Source organism: Nannospalax galili, unplaced genomic scaffold, assembly GCF_000622305.1.
Source record: "Nannospalax galili isolate Female #2095 unplaced genomic scaffold, S.galili_v1.0 scaffold787, whole genome shotgun sequence".
Taxonomy (NCBI): domain Eukaryota; kingdom Metazoa; phylum Chordata; class Mammalia; order Rodentia; family Spalacidae; genus Nannospalax; species Nannospalax galili.
In genome coordinates this window covers 1902065-1924919 of record NW_008356318.1, presented here as the reverse complement: position 1 = coordinate 1924919, position 22855 = coordinate 1902065, and the positions used below count along the sequence as shown (strand labels likewise).

Here is a 22855-nt window from a genome sequence, read left to right as displayed (position 1 = left end):
CACCTCAAGATGAAGAGCTGTGAGCAATCAATGGATGCTGAATGAAGGAGAATTAGATTTCTTCAGGGGAAACTTCCTGAGAGGTTATTCAATTCCAAACGGACAGACCTAAATACATGTTAGTTGATATTTGATATAAATATATAAACTCAATGGACCCTTTCCCATGCTTGGCACTATGATTTTCATTATCTATCCATCAGCTATGCATTTTTATATATCCATAAATGCATATATACATATCTCACAATAATAAAGATGAGGACAAGAAATTGAGAGGGAGTGGGAGGACACAGATAAGCTGGTGGGAGGATGGGAGAGATGGAAATGTTGATATAAATATATAAACTCAATGGACCCTTTCCCATGCTTGGCACTATGATTTTCATTATCTATCCATCAGCTATGCATTTTTATATATCCATAAATGCATATATACATATCTCACAATAATAAAGATGAGGACAAGAAATTGAGAGGGAGTGGGAGGACACAGATAAGCTGGTGGGAGGATGGGAGAGATGGAAATGATGCAAAGACAACACTCATGTACAAAATTCTCAAAAAAATTCCAAAATGACTTACAACTACTGTACTAGTTACTTTTCTGTTCCTGTGATAGAAACACTGACCAAAGCAATTTATAGAATGAAGAGTTTATTTGAGCTTATGGTTACAAAGGGTTAAGAGTCCATCATGGTGGGGCGCATGGTGGCAGAGGTGGCTGGAGGAAGAATGGAAGCTAAGCTCTACACCTTCAAGCAGGCATAGGAAGCAAGAGAGTGACTGGAGATCCTGAAAGCCTGCCCCCAGTGATGTGCTCCCTCCAGCATGGCCACACCTTCTAAGACCTCGCAAAAACAGTGCCACTAACTGGGGGACAAAAGGTCCAAATACTTGGAGCCTATGGGGGACACTCTCATTCAAACAACCACAACTATTAAGGAAGTTCTATAGAGTGTTCTAGAAGGAATACTTCAATCTGAACAAAAGGATAAAAGAACTCAAGTGGTCATGGGAAATAAATAAACTATGCTGGACAGTAATCAAAAGAGAAACATTATAAAATTTAAAAAATGACAGGAATTAACCACATTTTCAATAATTACTCAGAATGTAAATGACCTCAATTCCCAAATAAAGAGACACAGAATAATAGATTAGATTAGAAAATAGTGTCCATCTTTTTGCTACCTCCATCACCATATATTTCACCATCAAAAAGGACACCACCTTAGGGTAAAAGGATGGAAAAAGTTATTCCAAACAAACAGAACTAAAAAAACAAACCATTGTAGCTATTCTGGTATCTCACAAAGTAGACTTCAAACCAGGGCTAGTCAGAAGACGAAGAAGGGAAATTGCCTACTCATTAAAGGAAAAGTTTGCCAACAGGATATTACAATCCTAAACATACACACTGATCCCAGTAGCACCCAATTTCATTTAAATAATACTGTTAGATCTAAAATCACAGATTAATCATAATGCAGTGATAGTGGGTGACTTTAGTAGCCTACTGTCACCAATAGACAAGTCATCAGGGAAAAATTAAATGAAGAAACTCAGAAGTTAAATATCATGAATATAATGGACCTAACAGATATCTACAGAATATTACATCCAAACACTAAATAATATAAATTCTTCTCAACAGCCCTTACATGGAATGTTCTTAAAAATTGATCACATATCAAGACACCAAACAAGTCTCAACAAGTATAGGAAAATTGAAACAGTCTATATTCTATCCTAACAAATGGAAGAAAGCTGGATATCAACATTATCAGAAACTACAGCAAGTACACAAATTCATGGAAAATAAACAGCACATTATTAAATGAAATAATTAGGTCAAGGGAGAAATAAATAAGGAAATTAAAAAATTCCTAATTAAAAAATTAATTCAATCAAACAATGAAAATGAAAACACAACTTACCAAAATCTATGGAAAACAATGAAGGCAGTTCTAAGAGACTTTATAAAGTTTATAGCACTAAGTACCTACATCAGAAAATTAGAGACAGCTCACATTAATAACTTCATGATAAACTCAAAGACCTTGGAAAACCAAGAACAAGCAGCACCGAAAAACTGTAGATGGGAAGAGATTGACAAAATAAAGTCTGAGATCAATGAGATAGAATGAAATAAAAACACAGAGAATTAATGAAATGAAGAGTTGCTTCTTTGAAATGGTTAACAAGATTAATAAACATTTATCCAAATTAAGCAAAAGAAAGAGAACACAAATTAATAAAATTAGAGATGAAGGAAGAAACATTACAATAATGCCAAGAAAATTCATAAAATTATATGGACATATTAAAAATGTGTATTTCACTAAACTAGAAAACTCAAAGGAAATGGATGAATATATATATATATATCCTACCAAAGTTAAATTAAGATGAAATAATTTAAACATAATCATAGAAATCAATTAAATGAGGTAATTAAAAATCTCCCAACTAAGAAGAGACCAAAACCAAATGGATTTTGCACAGAATTCTGCCACCTGTTTAAAGAACTAATAACAATACTCCTCATAGTATTCTACAAAATAGAAAAAGAAAGAACGTTTCCACTTTCTTTCTATGAAGCAAGTGTTCCTCTGATGCCAACCCAGACAAAGATTCAACAACAACAAAAATTATGAGCCAATCTTCCTGATGAACATAGATGTAAAAATTCTCAATAAAAAACTTGCAAACTGAATTCAAGAGCACATCAAAGAGATCATTCACCATGATCAAACTGGCTTCATTCAAGAGATGTGGGATGTTTCAACCTATGTAAATCAATAAATGTAATCCACTGCATAAATAGCCTTAAGGACAGAAACCACATGATTATCTCATCAGATTCAGAAAATGCCTTTGAAAAAACCCAATGTCCTTTCATTATTCAGGGAACTTATCAACATAATAATGAAACTTGAAAGATGCTGAAGAATGAAATTGAGAAAGCTACCAGAAGATGAAAATACTTAAAATCCCAAAACACTTCTTCACAGAAATTGAAAGAATAATCTCAAATTCCACTTGGAAACACAAAAATTCCTAGGATAGACAAAAACAATTATGAATAATAAAAAAGAACTGGTGGTATTACCATGCCTGATTTCAAATTATACTATGGAGCTATTGTAACAGAAAACAGCATGGTATATGCTTAAAAACAGACATGTTGATCAATGGAATAGAGTTAAGGATCCAGGTTAAGTTCATGTACTTATAGCCTCCTGATTTTGACGAAGGGGCAAAAAATACACATTGGAGAAAAAAAATGGCATTTTCAATGAATTATGCTGGTCAAATTGGATAGCTACATGTAGAAGAATGAAACTAGGTCCCTATTCTCTAACCATGAACAACACTGAATTCCAAATGGATTAAGGACCTAAACATAAGACCTGATATTCTGAATCTGATAGAGGAGAAAGGAGGCAATGTGATGGAACTTACAGAAACAGGAAACAATTTTCTGAACAGGATCATGCTTGTGCAGGTATTGAGACTGACAAATGGGACCTCATGAAACTAATGCTTCTGTACAGCAAACGACATCAGCATTTGATAGACGAGGCAATCTACAGAATGGAAAAAATCTTTGCCAGCTATACATCTGACAGAGGGTTAGTATTTCCACCTCAAAAAACCAAATAGAAAAAAGCACATACCCAGTTAAAAATTGGGGCAAGGAACTAAACATGAAGTTCTCAAATGATGAAATGCAAATGGCTGAGAAATACTTTTTAAAATGTTCCACATCTTTAACTACCAGGGGAATGCAAATTAAAACTACTCTGAGATCTCATCTTACTCTGAATGGCTAAGATCCTAAAAACAAATGATGACAAGGTCTGGTGAGGATGTGGGAAAAGGGAAACACTTAGTCACTGTTGGTGGGAGTTCAAACTGGTGAAGCCGCTATGGAACCAGTGTGGAGAATCTTCGAAAAGCTTGAAACAGTTCTACCACATGATCCAGCCATATCATTTTTTGCCATTTACCCAAAGGATTTTATATCCTTCTGTAGAGAAACCTGCTAATCCATTTTCATCTCTGCTGTATGCACGTAGCCAGGAAATGGAAACAACCTAGATTTCTATCAACTGATGAATGGAAAATGAAGTTATCATACATTCACACTATAGAATATTATTTAGTTATTAAGAAAAATGTAGTTATGAAATTTGAAAGTAAATAGATGGAACTGGAAACAATTGTCTTGAGTAAGGTAACCCAGACCCAGAAAGAAAAACATCACATGTTCTCTCATATGTGGATGGTAGCTTTGGGTCTTTAGGTATGTGTGTTAGGAAATCCATAGAGGTCAGGAAATTAACTAGAAGTAATAGGGGAGGGACTTCCTGGATGAGGAAAGAATGAGATGATATAAAGGAAGAGTGAGAAATAATGGGATAGAAAGGGTTAAATAGGATGGAGAATGGGAAGACAGCATACAGGAGAGAGTATGGACAAGACAGCTTAGCTTTGGGTCTTTAGGTATGTGTGTTAGGAAATCCATAGAGGTCAGGAAATTAACTAGAAGTAATAGGGGAGGGACTTCCTGGATGAGGAAAGAATGAGATGATATAAAGGAAGAGTGAGAAATAATGGGATAGAAAGGGTTAAATAGGATGGAGAATGGGAAGACAGCATACAGGAGAGAGTATGGACAAGACAGCTGACACTAAAGGCCTTTAGAAAAAGTAATATGGAAACTTACTACTGTATAAGCTTCTTAATGTATATACTTGTACAACATAAAAAGAGATTACCCTATAACATGGGTCATTGCCCCTTATGTTGTCCCCATATGCTAGCAAGGAAAAAACCCAATGCCAGGAATGGACTCCTTCTTTGAAAGCTATTGACCAGGGGTCCTATAGACCCTCAAACAATACTGGCCATTGCCCCGATCTTGGTTATACACTGCTGGTGCCTGCCATCCAAGATGGACAGTACCTGAAAGGGGGAGTGAGGATTGAAAGAAAAAACAAGAGACAGAAAAGATACTTGGGAGGACTTCAGTAGAGACTGCAGCCCCGGTTTATTTCAGCTCCGCCTTTTTATACAGAAGAACTCAATTAGTTTCAAAAGCTGTTTTTCCCACCTGTATCTGAGGGTCAAGGAGCGGTCAATTACTTGTTTTGTGAGCTCCACCATATAAACACATTCCTCCTGATTTGGCAGATTAGGCACTGGTGTGCAAAACACAAACTCAGTAAACAAGCCTGCCACATCTTATGTACATAATGGATTAATAGCTCCCAACATCTCCCCCTTCTTTATTTTTTATAAATCCAGATTATGCTATATCTAGGACAGAAGGACCGTGCCTGTCTTAGGTTGTCTTCTGCTAGAGTAAAGCCTTACTCGTCATCGGCACATAGCTTATATATATATCTTTTTTTAGAGTTTTCTCTTTTGGAGTAGTTAACCAGGTAGGTCCCATAGACTCTCAACCAATACTGGCTGTTGTCATTACTCTTGGTTGCCCTCCAGATGGTTAAGACCCTTTTGCTGAGGATACTACATACATGACTTGTAGAACAAACAGAGAATTAAAGCTGGTACTGAGCAGCTTCAGCTCTGCTGGCTAGCTTTCATAGTACTAGAAAGTTGTATGTTACTAGAAGTAAAAAATAATCATCTGTCTTACTCAGCTGTGAATCCTGGGAGCTAAAATAATGACTAGCATGGCAATATGTGGTCACTGGTGTAACAATGACATGAATGTTATGGGAGTAACCAAACACTTTATGGTTGGATTTAAGGAACATTTCACAAGATGAAACCCATAGCTGACACTGTTATCAAGGCCAAGAGCCTATGGATAAACAAGTCACAGGCTGTATGGGAGAACCTACTCTCATTATCCTGATAAATGGGCATATTATTAAACTGACTCCTAATGATTTATTGTTGTACCAATAGATTAGTGCATTTCTCAACTCTTACCAGAGAAGCTCCTTCTTGCAACCATTGGCAATTAACACAGAAACCCACAACAAGTCAACCTGTGAAAAATAAAAGACTGTGGAATGCTCTGCCCTAAGTGGGCCATCTTTATCACACCCTCTCTTCTCAAGGTTAAGGGATCATTGTGGAAGAGGGGGCCAAGGGATTGTAAGAGGCTGATGTGGTGGGTGAATACGTGGAGCCTAGTAGAAGATAAGGCATTGAGGTAACAACATTGGCGGGACTAGCAAGGCTATGATGATCTCTCTCTCTCTCTCTCTCTCTCTCTCTCTCTCAGACACACACACACACACATCCTTTAGTAGATAATTGCAGAGTAATATAAGAAAAAAGACTGAGAGAGAAAAACTGTCGGGGGACGCAAGGGGATGATGGTCTCTCTCTCTCTCTCTCTCTCTCTCTCTCTCTCTCTCTCTCTCAGACACACACACACACACACACACACATCCTTTAGCGGCATATTCTTTACAATCTGAGTTTAGTGTACAATCAGCTTTATCATCAAGGCCTGGGGAAATTGTTGATTTCTTTTCCAAGTGATGTTAACAAATATCATCTAGTAGGGAATAAACATGCATATAAATACATCATTAGGAGCTAACTGCCAGATACTGCTGGACACCAACAATTCAAGGATGGTTAGAGATGGACATGATCTCTGCCCTCATGTTGGTACCAGTCAAATGCAAGCCTGACGGCAAAGCAAGAATTAGACTAAATGGTTTGGGAAGAACAGTTAATTTTCTAAAAACACTGGCTATAAAGGGACTGGAGAGATGGCTTAGAGGTTAAGAACACTGGTTATTCTTACAGAAGATCAGAGTTTGAATCCCAGCACCCACATGACAGCTAACAACTTTCCATTAACTCCAGTTCCAGGGGGTCCGATGGCCTCTTCTGTTCTCCGTGGGCATTGCACGACACAGGTGCACTTACCTATATACAGGCAATACACTCATACACATAAAAAATATAATAAGATATTTAAAAACACTGGATATGAAGAGAAAATTCAGAAAGATCCTGACAAAAAGTATAGTAAGAGAAACCAAATATCCCAGCACCCTTCTGAGTACTGTGCCAACATCAATATGCCTGAGGAAATTCCCTCACTTGTAGGGGTCACCATCAGTTTGTGATATGGCACCTTCTTGATCATAGCTATGCCATGTTGAAGTTTAGGCTGACTCTATCCTCTGAAATTATCAGACAGTTGGCCCAGGGTATCTGACACAGGTCAGCAGGACTCCAGGTTGTCTTGGGAACAGAGAAGTGTGCTCTGTATGCACCTGCTAACTGCAGACGTATGGCATCTGTAGGTTATGTTTAGCTTGCTTTTGCAAAATAGTAATTATTTAGTAGAATAGAAATTGTTAAGGGGTCCACTTATAAGCTTGGGAACTTAAACTTTTCACACCTGGTTATGTTTTATCTGTATAAAAGCTTACCCTAGAGATGTTGACACTGCATTTGTGTTCCAATACCCTTGTGTAGTCACTAGCAAGCTGATAAAAGACTTTCATTTGGCAAAACTTTGAGTGGTCTTCTCTGGTAAAACAACTCATAAGTTCATTGTAGAATTAGCCATAAAGGGCATACATCACACACTCTACCATCTATCCCATACTTGCTTGATCTGCTAAAGTACTCCACTCGTGTGATGCAAAAGGCAGTGGATTTCTTTGGCTCTGACACAGTGCCCAAATTCAGTAACTAAAGATGAAGTAGGTATAGGAAGATTGCAAAATAGTTACCAACTGGAAAAAAGAAACCCTCAACATTGCAAAACAAACTGAACCCACATCTTCAGGAAATAGATGCTTGTTAAAATTAAATCATCACATAAAAGTGACATAGAGATACTCATTCTGCTAGATGTGCAAATCTGAACAAAAGAACTATAAAAAGCCAAGGGAATATGACATTTTTGGAATACCATATCGCTCTAGTAATAGAGCTCAAGAAAGCCAAAATGAATGAAATGTCTGATAAAGAATTCAAAAGAAGGATTTTGAAAAAGCTCAATGACATGAAAACACAGTTAAATGAGTTTAAGAAGGTGATTCAGATTAATAAAAATTTCATTAAAGTGATAAAGATTTTGAAAGAGAAGCAAACAGATATATTGGAAGTGAGGACATGCCAAATTAAAGCTCAGCTGAAAGCTTCACCAACATATGAAATCAGGTAGAAGAAGAACCTGGAGCTTGTGAGCAAGGCTTTGAAGTAAAGTTCAGATGGTAGAAAAGGAAACTGAATTAGACCAGTTGGTCAGAGACCAGAAAATCCCTAAGGACTCAGCCAAAGACTGTTAAAATTGATAAATGGAATTAGTAGAGGCATAAAACATAAAAATCAGTAGCTTTTCTATATAGTAATAATGAACACCCTAATAAATCATGAAAACAATTCTATTCCTAATAGCCACACACAAAAAAAATCAAAGACCTAGGCACAAACTTAACTAAGGGAGTGAAGTCGGCTACAATGAACCTTACAAAATACTGGGAGAAGAAACCGAAGAAGATACTAAAGGGTAGATTAGAGGAATTAATATTGTTAAGTTGTCAATACTACCCACAAAAAATAGTAAGATACTAATTAATGGGATTCTTCCTACAAGTTCCCATCCTAAAATTCACAAGGAATCACAAAGCACCCCATACAGGTCAACACAAACTTCAGCAGAAAAGAAAAAGCACGGGACAGTACAATATGTGATACAAGACACAGTATGATAAATAGACAGACTGATGTAAAAGAGTAGAACCCCCCCCAATGTCTATCTACCTGCAACCAGCTCATACTTGACAAACTACTAAAATCATACACAGAAAATAGGATAACCTCTTTAAAAATGATGCCAGGGAGACTGAATGTCCACAGGAAGAAGATAGAAACAACCTGTCTTTCACCATGTACAAAAATCTGCTGAAAATGGATCAGCGACCTTCATACTGGGCCTAAAACTCAGAAAATACTAGAAGGAAGCATAGACGAAACATTCCAAGATGTTGGCAAGATAACAATTTCCTGGATAGGGCGCTAACAGCGCAGAAAGCCAAAGCTAGAAACAACAGATGGGATGACATCTAACTAAAACTTCTACACAGCAAAGAAAACAATGAACAGAGTGAAAAGTCAGCCCACAGATTAGAGCAGATAGGGTACCACCTCACAATAGCTAAAATGGCTATTAGGAATGAATGCTGACAAGGATGTGGAAGAAATGGAGCTTCTATACACTGTGGGGTGTGAATTATGACATTCACTATGAAAAACAGTATGAAGATTCCTGAGAGAACCAAACAAAGTAGAACTATCAGCTGATCCAGGTTTCCTACTCCTGGGCATACAGCCAATGGAAATGAAGTTAGCTTGTTAAAAGACACACCTAATATACATGTTTACTGTGTCAACAATCACAATAAGCAAGATATTATACAAGTCTAGTTGCCCATCAACAGAGGATAAAGATAGTATGGGAAACATATTCAAAGGAATATTATTCAACCGTAAAGAAGAATTAAATCTGATCATTGCAGCAAAATGAATGGAATTAGAGGGAATCATGCTAAGTCAGATAAACTAGACATAGAAAGACTATTATTGCATGTTCTCTCTCATATGTATAATTAAACAAGTCAACCTGAAATAGGGACAGAGCAGAAAGAGTGTGAAGGGAGTGTTATTGTACATGAGTAGACGCATGTGATATGATTCATGTACTTCGTATACATGTATGAAAAACGTAGTGAATACATTAGTATGTGTAAATTAATGTGTCCATAAAAATACTGAAAAAGACTTAAGTGAAAGGAAAAGCATCACAAATTCATGGAATGGAAGTCTGAGTAGTGTTTAGAATTTCAATTTTTCTCAAATTGAAACACAAATTCCATGCAATTTCTGCCAAACTTCAGTAATCTTTTTATCTCTATAAGTTTACAAACTAACCCTAAAATCCATAGGTACAAGTGGCCCAAAATAGCCCATATATTCTTACTAAAGGGCAAAAAATGTGAAACTTCTTACTCTTGGTTTCCAACTCTGCTACAAAGCTATACACAGGGCAGTGTGTCACTGTATTGGGTGAACTCACAGACTAATACAAAAGACAGAGATCAGACATCACTGCATATGTCTATGGTCAGCTGACTGAGGATGAAGGTGCCTAAACAGTGCAAAGAATGATTTTTTCAATAAATAGTGCTAAGATAACTGGAAAACTGCATGCCAAAAATGAATTTGGAAATCTATCTTGCATCATTAGAAAGATAAATTCAAAATGTATTAATGAACTGAGAATGTTATAACTTAAAAACTCCTGTAAAGAAACACTGGTATAAATATTCATGATTCTGGGCTATGTGACAGTTTCTTAAATATAAACTCAACATATAAGGAACAAAATAAAAAATAAATGTCATTGCAATTAAAAAACTTTTCTGCTTCAATGCAAACTATCAAGACAATGAAAATCGACCCCAAAGATGAGGAAAAATATTTACAAATTATTTATCCGATCAGAGTTTAGTATCCATTATGTGTAAAGAATTCTTGCAAATCAACAACATTAAAAGAAGAATTTAAATTAAGAGAAGAATTTCAATAGACATTTCTTCCATGAAGATATATGAATGATCAATAAGTATATAAAACAATACTCAAGTCACATGGCCATTTGAAAAAGACAAGGAAAATACAGTGAGTTATCATTTCAACTTGGATGACTATAACAATACAGAAACTCAGGTTAGGGATATAGCTCCATAGCAGAGTGTTTGCCTAGCGCTTAGGAGATCCTGGGTTCAATCTCCAGTACTAGAGAGAGATAGAGGCAGAGTGATGGAGAGCTGGGGAGAGAGAGACAGAGAAAGACAGAGAGACAGTAAATAAATGCAGTACTGACTACATGTGAGTTCTAGGCCAGCATAGACTACATGAGATCCTGTCTCAGCAGAAAAAAAAAGGCTTAACTTGTATCCCACAAGTATAGTTATCCTTCAGCTATAAAACTATATTGATACCTTAAGGACCAGTTAAAATTCCACCTTCAATCAAATACTCTCCTGATAGTATTTTGATAGTGTCATGATTTACATTTTCTTTATCTGAATATCATAATGGACTTCCATGCTCCACTCTGTCTTGTGTCTTTTTTTTTTTTTAAATTTTAAAGGTATGAGTGTTATGCCTGCATGTAGGTAAGTGCACCTGTGTCATGCAATGCCCGTGGAGGACAGAAGAGGCTGCCAGATCCCTGGAACTGGAGTTACGCACAATTGTTAGTTGCCATGTGGGTGCCGGGATTTGAACCCAGGTCTTCTGCAAGAACATCCAGTGTTCTTAATCTCTGAGCCATCTCTCCAGCCCCTGTCTTGTGTCTTTTAGCTATCTAAACATTTGCTCAAATTAGATTATAAAATCATAGAGATAAGGATATCTACAAACCTTGTGCATAGTTCTTCATGTTTTAGATTGGGTAGTGAAAAATTTCTGCTGTTCAGTCACTTCTCGATCTTAAAAAAAGCAACCTCTGTGTAGTTCAGCCACAATAGCAGTAATTATGCTTGAAAATTCTGCAAGTTGTAGGTAGCCCCCTCTTTGAAAATTGTCTAAAATATCAAGCTTCTCATCTGCTTTCTAAATAATGCCAAATTTCACCAAAATAAAAACAATGTAGAAAGAATCTTTCATTTGAATTTAGTGCTCAAATATTTCATACTGGAAATCACAAATATTTTTATTTTTTTGTAATCTTCTAATTAACAATAAAATTTTTGTTAGTAAATGTATTAACTTTAATTTACTTACATATTTGAATTTAATTATATCATAGTAGATATTTCAGGATCTAAATAGCCATGAGCAGAGGCCCTGGACATCCAAATGCTGTCAACAAAAGGAAAGGTCATCATAAAACACTCTGTGAAGATTACAGTGAGCAATTTTTACCACAAATCCATGCATATTCATAATTTGTATTACAGAAAATTTGTCACTTTCTTCTAATTGAATTTTCTTCTTTTAAATTATGCTTATAATGTCACATTGGCTATATTATAGACAACTATTTGCTTCCGTCAAAAGCACATTCACCTCATACAACATGGCATACAAAATTAGTAGATTCCAAAGAATTAATCAAATTAACTAGAAAATTCAAAATAAAAGCTTCATGCTCTGCAAAACAACTGAAAGTCTATTTAAAATTTACTTTTACAGTACCAGTCAATAATTCCCTCCTACTGAGTAGGCTTTAAGTCCAATTAAATTATTCTTGGCAATCTCCAACAACTGCCACTGTTACACCATTAAAAAGTGCCACTACTACACCATTAGATATTTGGCTTGGCTGGTCATGTTGAGGTTCATTGCTTTATAGATTTTTTTGTTTGCTTTTCTCCCTTGGTAGCTTGCATTGCACTTTCCAAGACTCCTTCTCTTTCCTAAACTAAAATAATTTCTAACTATATTCTAAATACTCATTCTGATATCTGCAGACAAGTGTGCTCTCACCAATCGTCAAAGAAGCTTCTTTTTGGAATAGAGACTATTACAATGTTCAACAACTGGTCAGAACGCAGAGACTTCGGTTAACCCAACTCCAGTTGATACATCTACAATGCAATCCCTACCCCTAATGATCAGGGAGCAGCGAGGAAAAAGGAATGGAAAGATTTAAGAGCTAGAAGATCAGGATGTCTGCTGCTAGATAGTGTCTTCTGGGCATGACAGGGAAGCTGCACCCACGAAATCTCAACAACATGGCTGCCTAAGAAAGACCTGCATAATGACGACACCAGTTAACAGGTGGATGTGGATGGGGGAAATTTCACAAGGTCTCACCTCTACATGAAGAGCTACAGGCAAGTCAATGGCTTCTGACGGAGAAAGAACCAGTTCTCTGATAGGTTATCCAATCCAAAGTGATCATATTTATTCCAATATTTTCTATGATATGAATATTCACAATTCTCGTCTCCTATTTTTCTGACAGAATATAAAATTTCTTTGATAAAGACCTCTTCTCCCCAGCAGCTTCTGACATTTTATCTATTCCCGGTAATGTAAATGCTGACCACTAGGTGGCAGTGCATTACTTTTGATTCTGTCCCAGCTGATGAACTGAAGCACAAAAATTTCCTGTACAATGTTTCCTGAAGTTCAATTTCCTGAGCTTCTGTTCTCTTGAATATGACAGTACAGTGGAATTAATTAAATTTACCTTGATGTTTTTAGAAATAGAATTAACTTATACTATCTGATTCATCCCTCTTTTTCTTTCACAGAGATATACAGATTTCTTAATCCAAAGTAAATATTCAAGTGCCTATTTGTGTCTAGGTGATTGTTACTATATTTTTGGACTAAATATACATTATAACATGACTCCATATTCCTATAACTTTGAAAATGCTTTTCTAGAAAAGGTAAAAACTGTAGGAACATAAGACAATCTGTTAAACGCCAGGCAACCATCCTCTAGGATGCCTTGGTCCTTAGTAACACGGGAGGACTGAAGGATGTCAGCATGATCAAACATCAGGATACTTTACAGAATTATCTCCAAGACTCCTATGGATGCATGTTCAGTTTCCTGATATGGAAGGAATATTTTGTAGCTAAGCGACTTGAAATAGGTACAGAACCAACAAAGACTCTCTCCCCTGAGGTAGATATTCTGAATGCACACTAAAATTTTATCACATGAAATGTATGGGATGTGTGAGAGATTTCTTAACTCCCACAAAGTTGAGACAGTAATAAGTTCAGGCAAATAGAAATGTCAGTGCACTGACTTTTATATTTCTGGGCTCTAAGTAATGTGTTTACATTTGTGTTATTTACATAACATACTTATACCAATGAATCAACTGAAAAATCATTATAGTATTAATTTTTTAACTATATAACAAGTCACTGATTTGAACTACTCTATAGTGTAATAAGGGCATAAAGTAAGCCTTAAAATTTTCCAGAATGGTAAAATAAGAATCAGTTTCTTTATCAGGCAGCAGTAATAATGATACTTTCTTGTGGTTTGATGCTCACAATCTTCTTAATTGTCTTCCTTATAAAAAGGCAAGATTTTCATGCTGGCAAAATAAGCATGATAGAAAAGGATCAAGGATTAAGACAGGTGAGGAGATAATAGCATACCTTAGCTAGTTACATAGATTCAGATCCATAAAATGAAGAATTACCTGTCAGAATAGTAAGAAAACTGGCAGTGGGAAATGAGGTGGTAACTTCTAGAAACTTGTTGAGAGAGCAAGGGTATTGAAAGTTAGACATATCTCAGTTTATCCCTGAGATGGGTGTGCAAGGTAGCTTCTTTGTGCCATCATCGGATGTGTCACACGGTTACAGGATGAACAAAGCTACCGCCAAAGATGAGGGAGAGGAGTAAGAGGGTCAGGCCTTCTGATCCCCCAGCTGCCACTGGGATCAACACCAGATCTATGTACTCTGCTGGATACACTGTAAGTAAATATTTTGGTGGTAGGAATTCTTCCTGTCTGTTATTACAGAGCAGACCTGAAAGCAAGTAAAAGTAAGCAGGACAAACGTGCTGAAATTTCTGGGCTCAAAAGATACTGGCTTTGGGTGGGAGCTGTTCATAGCTGTCATTTGGGAAACTTGGCCAATATTTGGTGACTTTGGGGACTTGGTTACAGTTGTGTTCCTCTCTGCAGGGGAAAAAAGCAAGCAATCCAGAGGGAAGCTCAATGTAGAAGCGACTTCTACTACAAGGAGGAGAGATGAGCTCCCAGTTCTGTCAGCGCCTAGGCCATCCAGGGGAGATCTGGGCTTATTTTAGGGCTGTCATGCTTGTTGCACCACAGAACATCATGAAAGTAGATTTTTAAAAGACACATGATCAGTGATCCCTCTAAAGAAGGGCTTTCTGATCACTCTCAGAAATGATGATCAATTCATGGTAGATATGTCCACCAAACATATCTGTGTGAGGCAGATACACCTTGGTGGTAGGTGATGCTATCAAACTATGCCTACGCTAAACTCAGCTGTGGTCTATGGAGCCTGAGGCCACTGTCAATGTTTTTGATGCTCAAATCTGAATAACAAGGGGCCTCTCAAGAACTTCTCTTTTCAGCTGAGTATGTTCAAATTATATTGTTTACAGTATGGTGCCTTGACCCTATTTCCTCAAAAGAGGTCTCTCTCTGTCAAGCAAGTCCAATGTGCAGCAGTGTGCCACAGCTTACACCAACACGGATATCATTGTCGCAACCTTTCCCAAAGCTCAAGACAACAGGTTAAGAATGCCTTTCCACGGACATTCTTCCTCTGCTCCCATCTGTATACTCTTTTTGTCATCCTCCAGTGGCTCACGTATTTTAACACCTCATTCAATCTGCAGTATTTTAGGCATCCCAAAGGACTTACCTACTTCCATTCATGCCTCATCAAAATACTAACCCTGTTTATCATTCTAAGTTAAAGCACACTTCATCTTTGTTCACGAAAAATTTTAGTTTTTTAATTGTAAAATAATAGAGAAATTAATTTAATAAATAAATAATACAATGATGATAATATTTGGTTTTAACTGATCTTTTTTCTCTTAGGAACTGTTCAAGGTGTTTTATACTCATTAACACTCATTGCTGCCCCTGAAAAGAGCTACTTTGATCATTACATTTTACAGTTAAGAAAATTGAGGCAGAAGAGTCTAATAATTTGCCAAAGTTTATGCAATTAATAGGAACTGGTGAAATGCAAACCTATCTAACTTAGTCTCAGAAGCCAGGTTCCTGACCATGGTAATTGTAAACCACCAGTTCTCAAAGTACATCTCCAATCCACCAGCATAGTTGGAGATTTGTTAGCACTGAATCCAGGTGTCATCAAAACTCCACTGAGTCAGAAACAAACGCTAGAATTGGGGCCCAGAAACCTGAATTCATACAAATGTCCCAAACAAATTCAATGTCAACTCAAATACGAGAAATCTTCTTCAAAGAATAGTGTCAAAATTGTTAGATTATATTCTAAATTTACTTTTATCATGTAGCAAATTATTGAATATACAGACAGCTATCTAGTTTTTTCTTCATCCTAGAAACTTTTAATCCATTTTGATTACAATTTGTTTCAATTAAGATAGAACATTGAGTTTTTGTTTAGGAGTCAAAGAGGGTTTTACAAGTTTAAATTAGTAACCTAAGCAATGAAAAATATTGAAAAATTATTTTCCTTCCCCAAAGCAGGAGTACTTAAGATCCTTAAAGAGCAGGATGAATTCAAATGTGGTAATAATCTCCAAATTTTAACTATAGCTCCTGAAGCCACTTTCTGCTGCCATACTCCAGGCCAGACTCCTACTTGGGCACAACTTCTGGTCCCAGAAAGTTTCCTTGCTGAGACTTTTCAGTCAGCAACCTCCCCCACATTCTCTCTGTGGCAATGAGCTTCATATTTCAGGAAATTGAAAAAATATTTCTTCATTTTGCTAAAAACAAGTAAATAAAAGAGATGATGAATTTCTCATGTGTGTTTACGCAGGCAAGCTTAAATGGTATCTGACCCTTTCATCTACCCACTTGAAGTCAGACCCATATGAGACGGCACCCTGCTGCCCTCGGGAGCTGGGGCATCACTATAACATGAACTGCTACAGCACCATTTTTATTTTACTAATGAATCTTTTTGAAAAATAAACTGAAGTGCACTGTCTTAGTTTGTTTTCAATTGCTGGGACAAAACACTCTGACCAATACCAACTTGGGTAGGAAAGGGTTTATTTAGTTTACATCTCCTGGGTCACAGCTTATCATTGAAGGAGCACAAGGTAGGAACTCATGGCAGGAACCTGGAGGCAGGAACTGAAGCGCAGGCCATGGAGGAGCGCTGCTTACTGACTTGGTCCCCCAGCCCATGTTCAACCTGCTTTCTTATACAGTACAGGACCACCTGCCCAGGGGTGGTACCACTCAGAGTGTGCAGGGCCCTACCACATCTCTCAAGAATTGAGAAAATAGCCCACAGACATGGCCACAGGTCAGTCCAATGGAGGAAATTCCCCAACTGAGGCTCCCTCTACCCAGGTGTGTCAAGTTGACAACTAAACCTATCCAGCACATGAACAACCAAATTTTTCTGATGTGTCAAGTCGCCAACTAAATTCAGTTGTTTTCTCTTATCTCAACCAGAAGTTTCCCAATGACCCAGAAAGACAGACAATAGAACTCCATTACTGATTTGCCCAATGAACTCTTAGAACTTTGGCTGTAATTTCTAAAACAGAACTGGTACTCCAGGCAAGTACTAGTTATGAAAATGTATTGATATCACAGTATTTTAAGTACACAACACATGGAAGATATCCTATCCATCCAACATTGTAACTAATGTCTCACATGTCCTGGGATGAGGCCTGGCAGGAAACTGCCAGAGAGAAAGAGAGTAAGCAGGCCAAACGCAAGAGTCCACTGGATCCATATCAGGGAAACAGACATTCCCCATTGGGCCTCCTCTTCACTGTTTCTTCATGAGGCAGATCATTGTCCTGAACGAGTCTTTGAGCTTAGAATTACTCAAGATGATTATGATTGAATGGCCGGCAGGATATGCTGCCATGACTTCCTTTACCACAAAGAAACGATGACTTCTGTGTGGAATTCTAAATGTCATATTTGCCATGAAGGCAGCAAAGTAAGAAATAAAGAAGCAAAAAAATGTGGTCACCATTTTTAATGCATTCATATGGGCTTCTGTTCTGGCATTTGAAAACTCATGAAGCCTGTTTTGCACCTGGTACTTGTGTTTGTAAAGAGAGATGCATAACATAGAGGTACACATCACAAACACGCTGAGAGGGAGTACCAAGGTCAAGTTAACAAGAAGCAACTCATCATTTTTCAACAAATTGACTTTACTAACATTTACTGCTGGGTTTCTCAGGACATAACTATCTTCGATTAAAGGGAGACCCACCTTAATACATACAGTTGCAGTGCCCACAGAGGCCAGCAAGCTGCCCAGAAGCAGCCAAAATATACATTTTGAAATCCTGAATTTCAGCCAAAGAAACCAGTGCTGAGTGAAGTTTGAAACCTTGAGGCAGTAAAATACAGAAAGGCAAGTGGCAAACCAGAGCCCTACAGAGCTGAAAAACATCCAAAGAAACATCATCTTTGGACCATAAATATTTGTCTCATAAGCAAATGGAAAAAACACAGAGAAGAAGCTCTGTGTCATCAACATCATCTGCAGGCCAAATCTGGACAGCCCTGTGCATATCAAGAGGATTTGCAACAGTAGGATCTTTCTGCTCTTGACCAAGTCATAACAGTTTACAATGATAAGAAATCCATTCACTGTAATCCCTATGAAAAACTCTGCTGTCATGATGATCATATGAGAAACAACTGTCAAAGGGAAGGCCATGATGAATCTCAGCACTGCCTTAGATGATCTTAGGACCTTCTTGATGGTCTTGAACACAGGAGAAGTCTGACCTGCTGCCAGCCCCTGGATTGTGGTGGAACCTCATGCATGCTTTTCTCTAAGGAAGAAAATAAGAGGAACAACTCTTTGAATCTGGTACTCACTCTGTGAAACTCTGAGAATGCAAATATAAAGATTTGCATGCTGATTAGGTCTTCCAATTGCATCCTCAGAAGAGTTTTTGTATATGAACTACCTTGATCTCTGAGTCAATCTTAGAGAAATCTGATTGCAAAGATGCTTCACTTAGTCTACTGCCGTTTTGTCTTTTCTTTTTTCCTAATGCCAAGCACAACAGCCCCAATGCCTATGCCTACTTCTATTTATTGCTGCAAATGTCCAATCTCAAATGTGGCTTGCTGCAGCCTATGTAGCTCTTTTCCCAGAATGCTTTTTTAAAAAATTATTTATTTAATAACCACATAATTAGAAGAAGAATTTCATTACAATAGCATTGACATATTCAATAACAATTTCCAGAGCTAAGATGCATCTGTTTCAAAATTGGCTATAAATTTTTAGGTTTACAGCTGAATTAATACAGTTGTACAATATTGTACTCAGTACGAACCCCATAAAACATAAAATTGAATGAGGTTTTAAACCTTTAAAAAGATCTCCATTTCATTATTAAAATACACAGTTTCATACAGAAAAATTCATTTTTAATGTAATTAACACTAAGATGTTAGCACATGCATTTCTAATCTCTATATATCCAGAATACTTTTTAACTCATAATAATCCTGAAAAACTTAAATGAAATGTTCCCTCCTGATGAGAGGAGAGGGCAGAAGAAGGGTAAAAGGAGGGATAACGAACACTTAGGATATTTGAAAAGGCCATATGGAAATCTACTATTTCATAAACTTCCATATATATATATATATATATATATATTCACAACACACACATATGTGCTGTGAATTGAACGCAGGTCCTCTTCAAGAACAGCCAGTACTCTTAATTGCTGAGCCTTCTCTCAAGCCCCCTCTTTTTAAAAACAATTCACAGAGTCCAAGTAGTGTAGCCCATACATGGCATGGGTATGGGGCCATTCACTGGAGCATAGTCAACCTGCCAGGGACCACACTCCTAAAGAAAACTGACTCTCACTCCCCTAGCAGCCATCAATTGTCAATAGTGCCTCAGAAAATGTATATATACATATACTTTGCAAGCAATAGTGAAATTTGGTCTGGCAAGATATGCTCAAGGGTGCAATCGTGACATGAATGTGATAAAGTTAACCAACCACTTTCAGGAGGTATCAGTGTCTTCTGGACATAATAGCATCATTGCACACATGAATTCACAGTAGTTTGGCCTCCAGAAGGCATTGCCATATCTAGGTGTGCACACAAGAGCTGCACAAGATGAAGCCAGTCTATTCAAGCACGGAAGGGGGACACACAAGGTCCATCATTTTCTGAGGAGCTATTGATAGTTGATGGCTTCTAGGGGAGTGAGAGTCGGTTTTCCTTAGGAGTGTGGTCCATGGCCAGTTGACTATGCTCCAGTGCATGGCCCCATACCCATGCCATGTATGGGCTGCACTAGTTGGACTTTGAGTTATTTTTAAAAAGAGGGGGCTGGAGAGATGGCTCAGCAGTTAAGAGTACTGGCTGTTCTTGCAAAGGACCCAGGTTCAACTCACAGCACCCACATGGTGACTGACAAATTCTGTAGCCCCAGATCCAGGGGATCTCCCTCTTCTGTCCTTTGCAGCCATTGCATGACATGAGTGCACCTACCTACATGCAGGCATTACATTTGTACACACAAAATAATAAAATATTTTTAAAAAAGGAAGTTTCCCAGAGGAGTTGGGGGTGGTGGTGGAAGAGGAATATTATAGAAATACATTATATGCATGCATGAATTTCTCAGAGAACAAATAAAAAATATTATATTAAAATAAACAATAACAACAAAAATTCCCCAATTTTTCCCTCCTTGTGTTCAACTCTTTGTTCTACAAAAAAAAATTCCCTTATTAGTCTTGAACAGCAACTTCAGGGATACTATGTTTTAAGAGCCATCCTTTTCCCTAAAATGTACCATGTTTTTGTTGCCTTGTAGAATGTTAGCTTTAGGATTGGCAAAGCAGAGCTGTTAACAGTAGGGTACAATTGATCCCTGCCCTGTTATCATCCTGTTCCTTCACCAGATAGATAGTTCAGAAACTTTTAGGTACCAGCAGGGGGAATAATCACCATGTTAATATGAGCTTCCTTCCTTAATTAAAAGAAGTGTTCATATAACCTTACTGAAATTGTACCAGATGTAAAATGTAATAAGCTATTATATGAGAAACAAGATATAATGTATCATGGATAGGTCACAGTGAACACTCAACAAATGTTAGTTTCCACTAACAGATCAAATGTCTGTCCATGTAATGTGCTTTATCACATATACATGTATATATGCATATATATCTATATATTCTATGAAGAAATAATTTCAACAAGATGTTAAAGAGAGAAATCTATAAGAGCACCAGAAATACAAATAGCAAATAGCCTGATTTGCCATTCAATGTCAATGCTGATTATGCTTTTTAGAGCTCCACAGGGTCCTCCATGGTATGTAATGTAACCCCCAGGCTATTGAAAGCAAATATCAATACTATCCATCCGACTTTCTTCTGAAATGCCATCATCCCCACCCATCTTCTACATTTCACAGCTCACCCAATTATAGCAAGGCTGATTCCATCTCCGTCTCTTCTAAAATCCTGGCTTGATGAATCATATCATGAACCTGGTTTTCATTCTGCCTGGTTTCAGTCTTGATGCTTTTGTTTAAAAAGCATAGCTTTGGTGTTTCCCTTCCCCTGCTTGGCCTCCTGAAAGCATCGCCATTTCTGAGTGCAGGTAATGAAACTTCAGCAGAATTCCAAACTCCAGGTGAGTGTCATGATCCTGAGGTGAAGGAAGGAAAAATGAGAGCTGCAGAGTTTATAGCTTAGCCTAAGTTAAATATTAAGACACAGTTACAAATGCCAAGTATGTGCATAGTTTTGATTTAGTTGCAATTTTGTTTCACTAAGTGTTCTCTCTGATTTAAAGCTGCTTTAACCAATTAGGAGCAGTGGTTTGCATACACACACACACACACACATATATATATATATATATATGTATATATCTCAAGATAATATGTACCTGTCAACTTATTATGTATGATAGACTAAAATTTTTGAAATATGTACTAACTTTTGGGTATTTTATTTTGAACGAATCTTGATAGCTATTGTTTTTACTCTATTATAAGAAGCTATAATGTAAAATACATATTCATATACTTCATACTTTAGTGCAGCAGTGGAAATCATTTTATATTTAAGATATCTTTACCATAATAACCAAGATTTGAATATACAACAACCAGCATATTCTCTTCCTTATTCTCAACTTATCCTGATCTACAGTCTTTTCTCTGAACTTTCCAGAGTGTTTTAGGATTAAAAAAAGAATGAGCTAATATCTAAAAATTTTTGTTAACAAAAACATTAACATTGAAATTATATAAATTTCATATTTTACAAAAAATTCTCATTATTGAAACTGCATTTTTACTTACAACTCAGAATACATGTATCCTATGAATATGTCTTAAGAAGTTTCTTTAAAATTTGCTTCATATATATTATATATATATTCTATAAGCTAGAATTTATCTCCACTGAGTATTAAGTGTTCTAAAAAGTGTTGGCAGAGTAAGTTCAACCCACCTTGCCTTTGTCACACTGATACAGGTACAGTTGGCCATGGGGACTGGGGTTAAATGATTCTGCTTTGAGATTTGAATTTTCCCCAAACTTATTTCATTGTGAGATCCTGGATTCTAGTTCTCATTTGCATCTTCACATTTACCATTTAATTGAAGGGAAAGCTTGGCAGTTGCCAGAACTACTCTAAGTGTGTAATTGACATTAAGCTCCAATTAGTTTGCATTTGCATTTGTGATTTTCCTGTCATATGTTTACTGATTTGCATTTGCCCTGTTGAATCACATTTGTGAAGAGCACTTTCTCAGGCATAGGGAAAGTTCATGGTGACTGAGACAGTCTTTAACATTACTATTTCATATGCTTTTTTAGAGGTTTGGAGAAAGGCAGTGACCAAGTGAAAGTGAATTATTTTCAAATTATGAAATATTCAAAAGATTTGATGCTTAATAGATTACTTTTTGAAGACATTTGCTTCCAATAAATATAAATTCTTATAAATGCTTACAAGGTTCCAAGAACTGGTATACCCCTGGTGAAACTGTTTATTTGAGCAATGTGGTAACACAATTTTCTGATTCTAAGATGAAGAACGTGAATTAGTTGGAAAATTAAGATGTGCAGGGGACTTGCAAATGGCTTAGTGGT

General features: G+C 36.9%; 1 protein-coding gene across 1 annotated transcript; it reads right to left on the bottom strand.

Moving 5' to 3' along the window:
- Positions 1-17499: 17499 nt before the first annotated feature.
- LOC103751169 (taste receptor type 2 member 9) lies at positions 17500-18411 on the bottom strand. The gene has a single exon (XM_008854534.2). The coding sequence runs from the start codon at positions 18409-18411 to the stop codon at positions 17500-17502; it is 912 nt and encodes a 303-aa protein (XP_008852756.2).
- Between the last annotated feature and the right edge of the window lie 4444 nt (positions 18412-22855).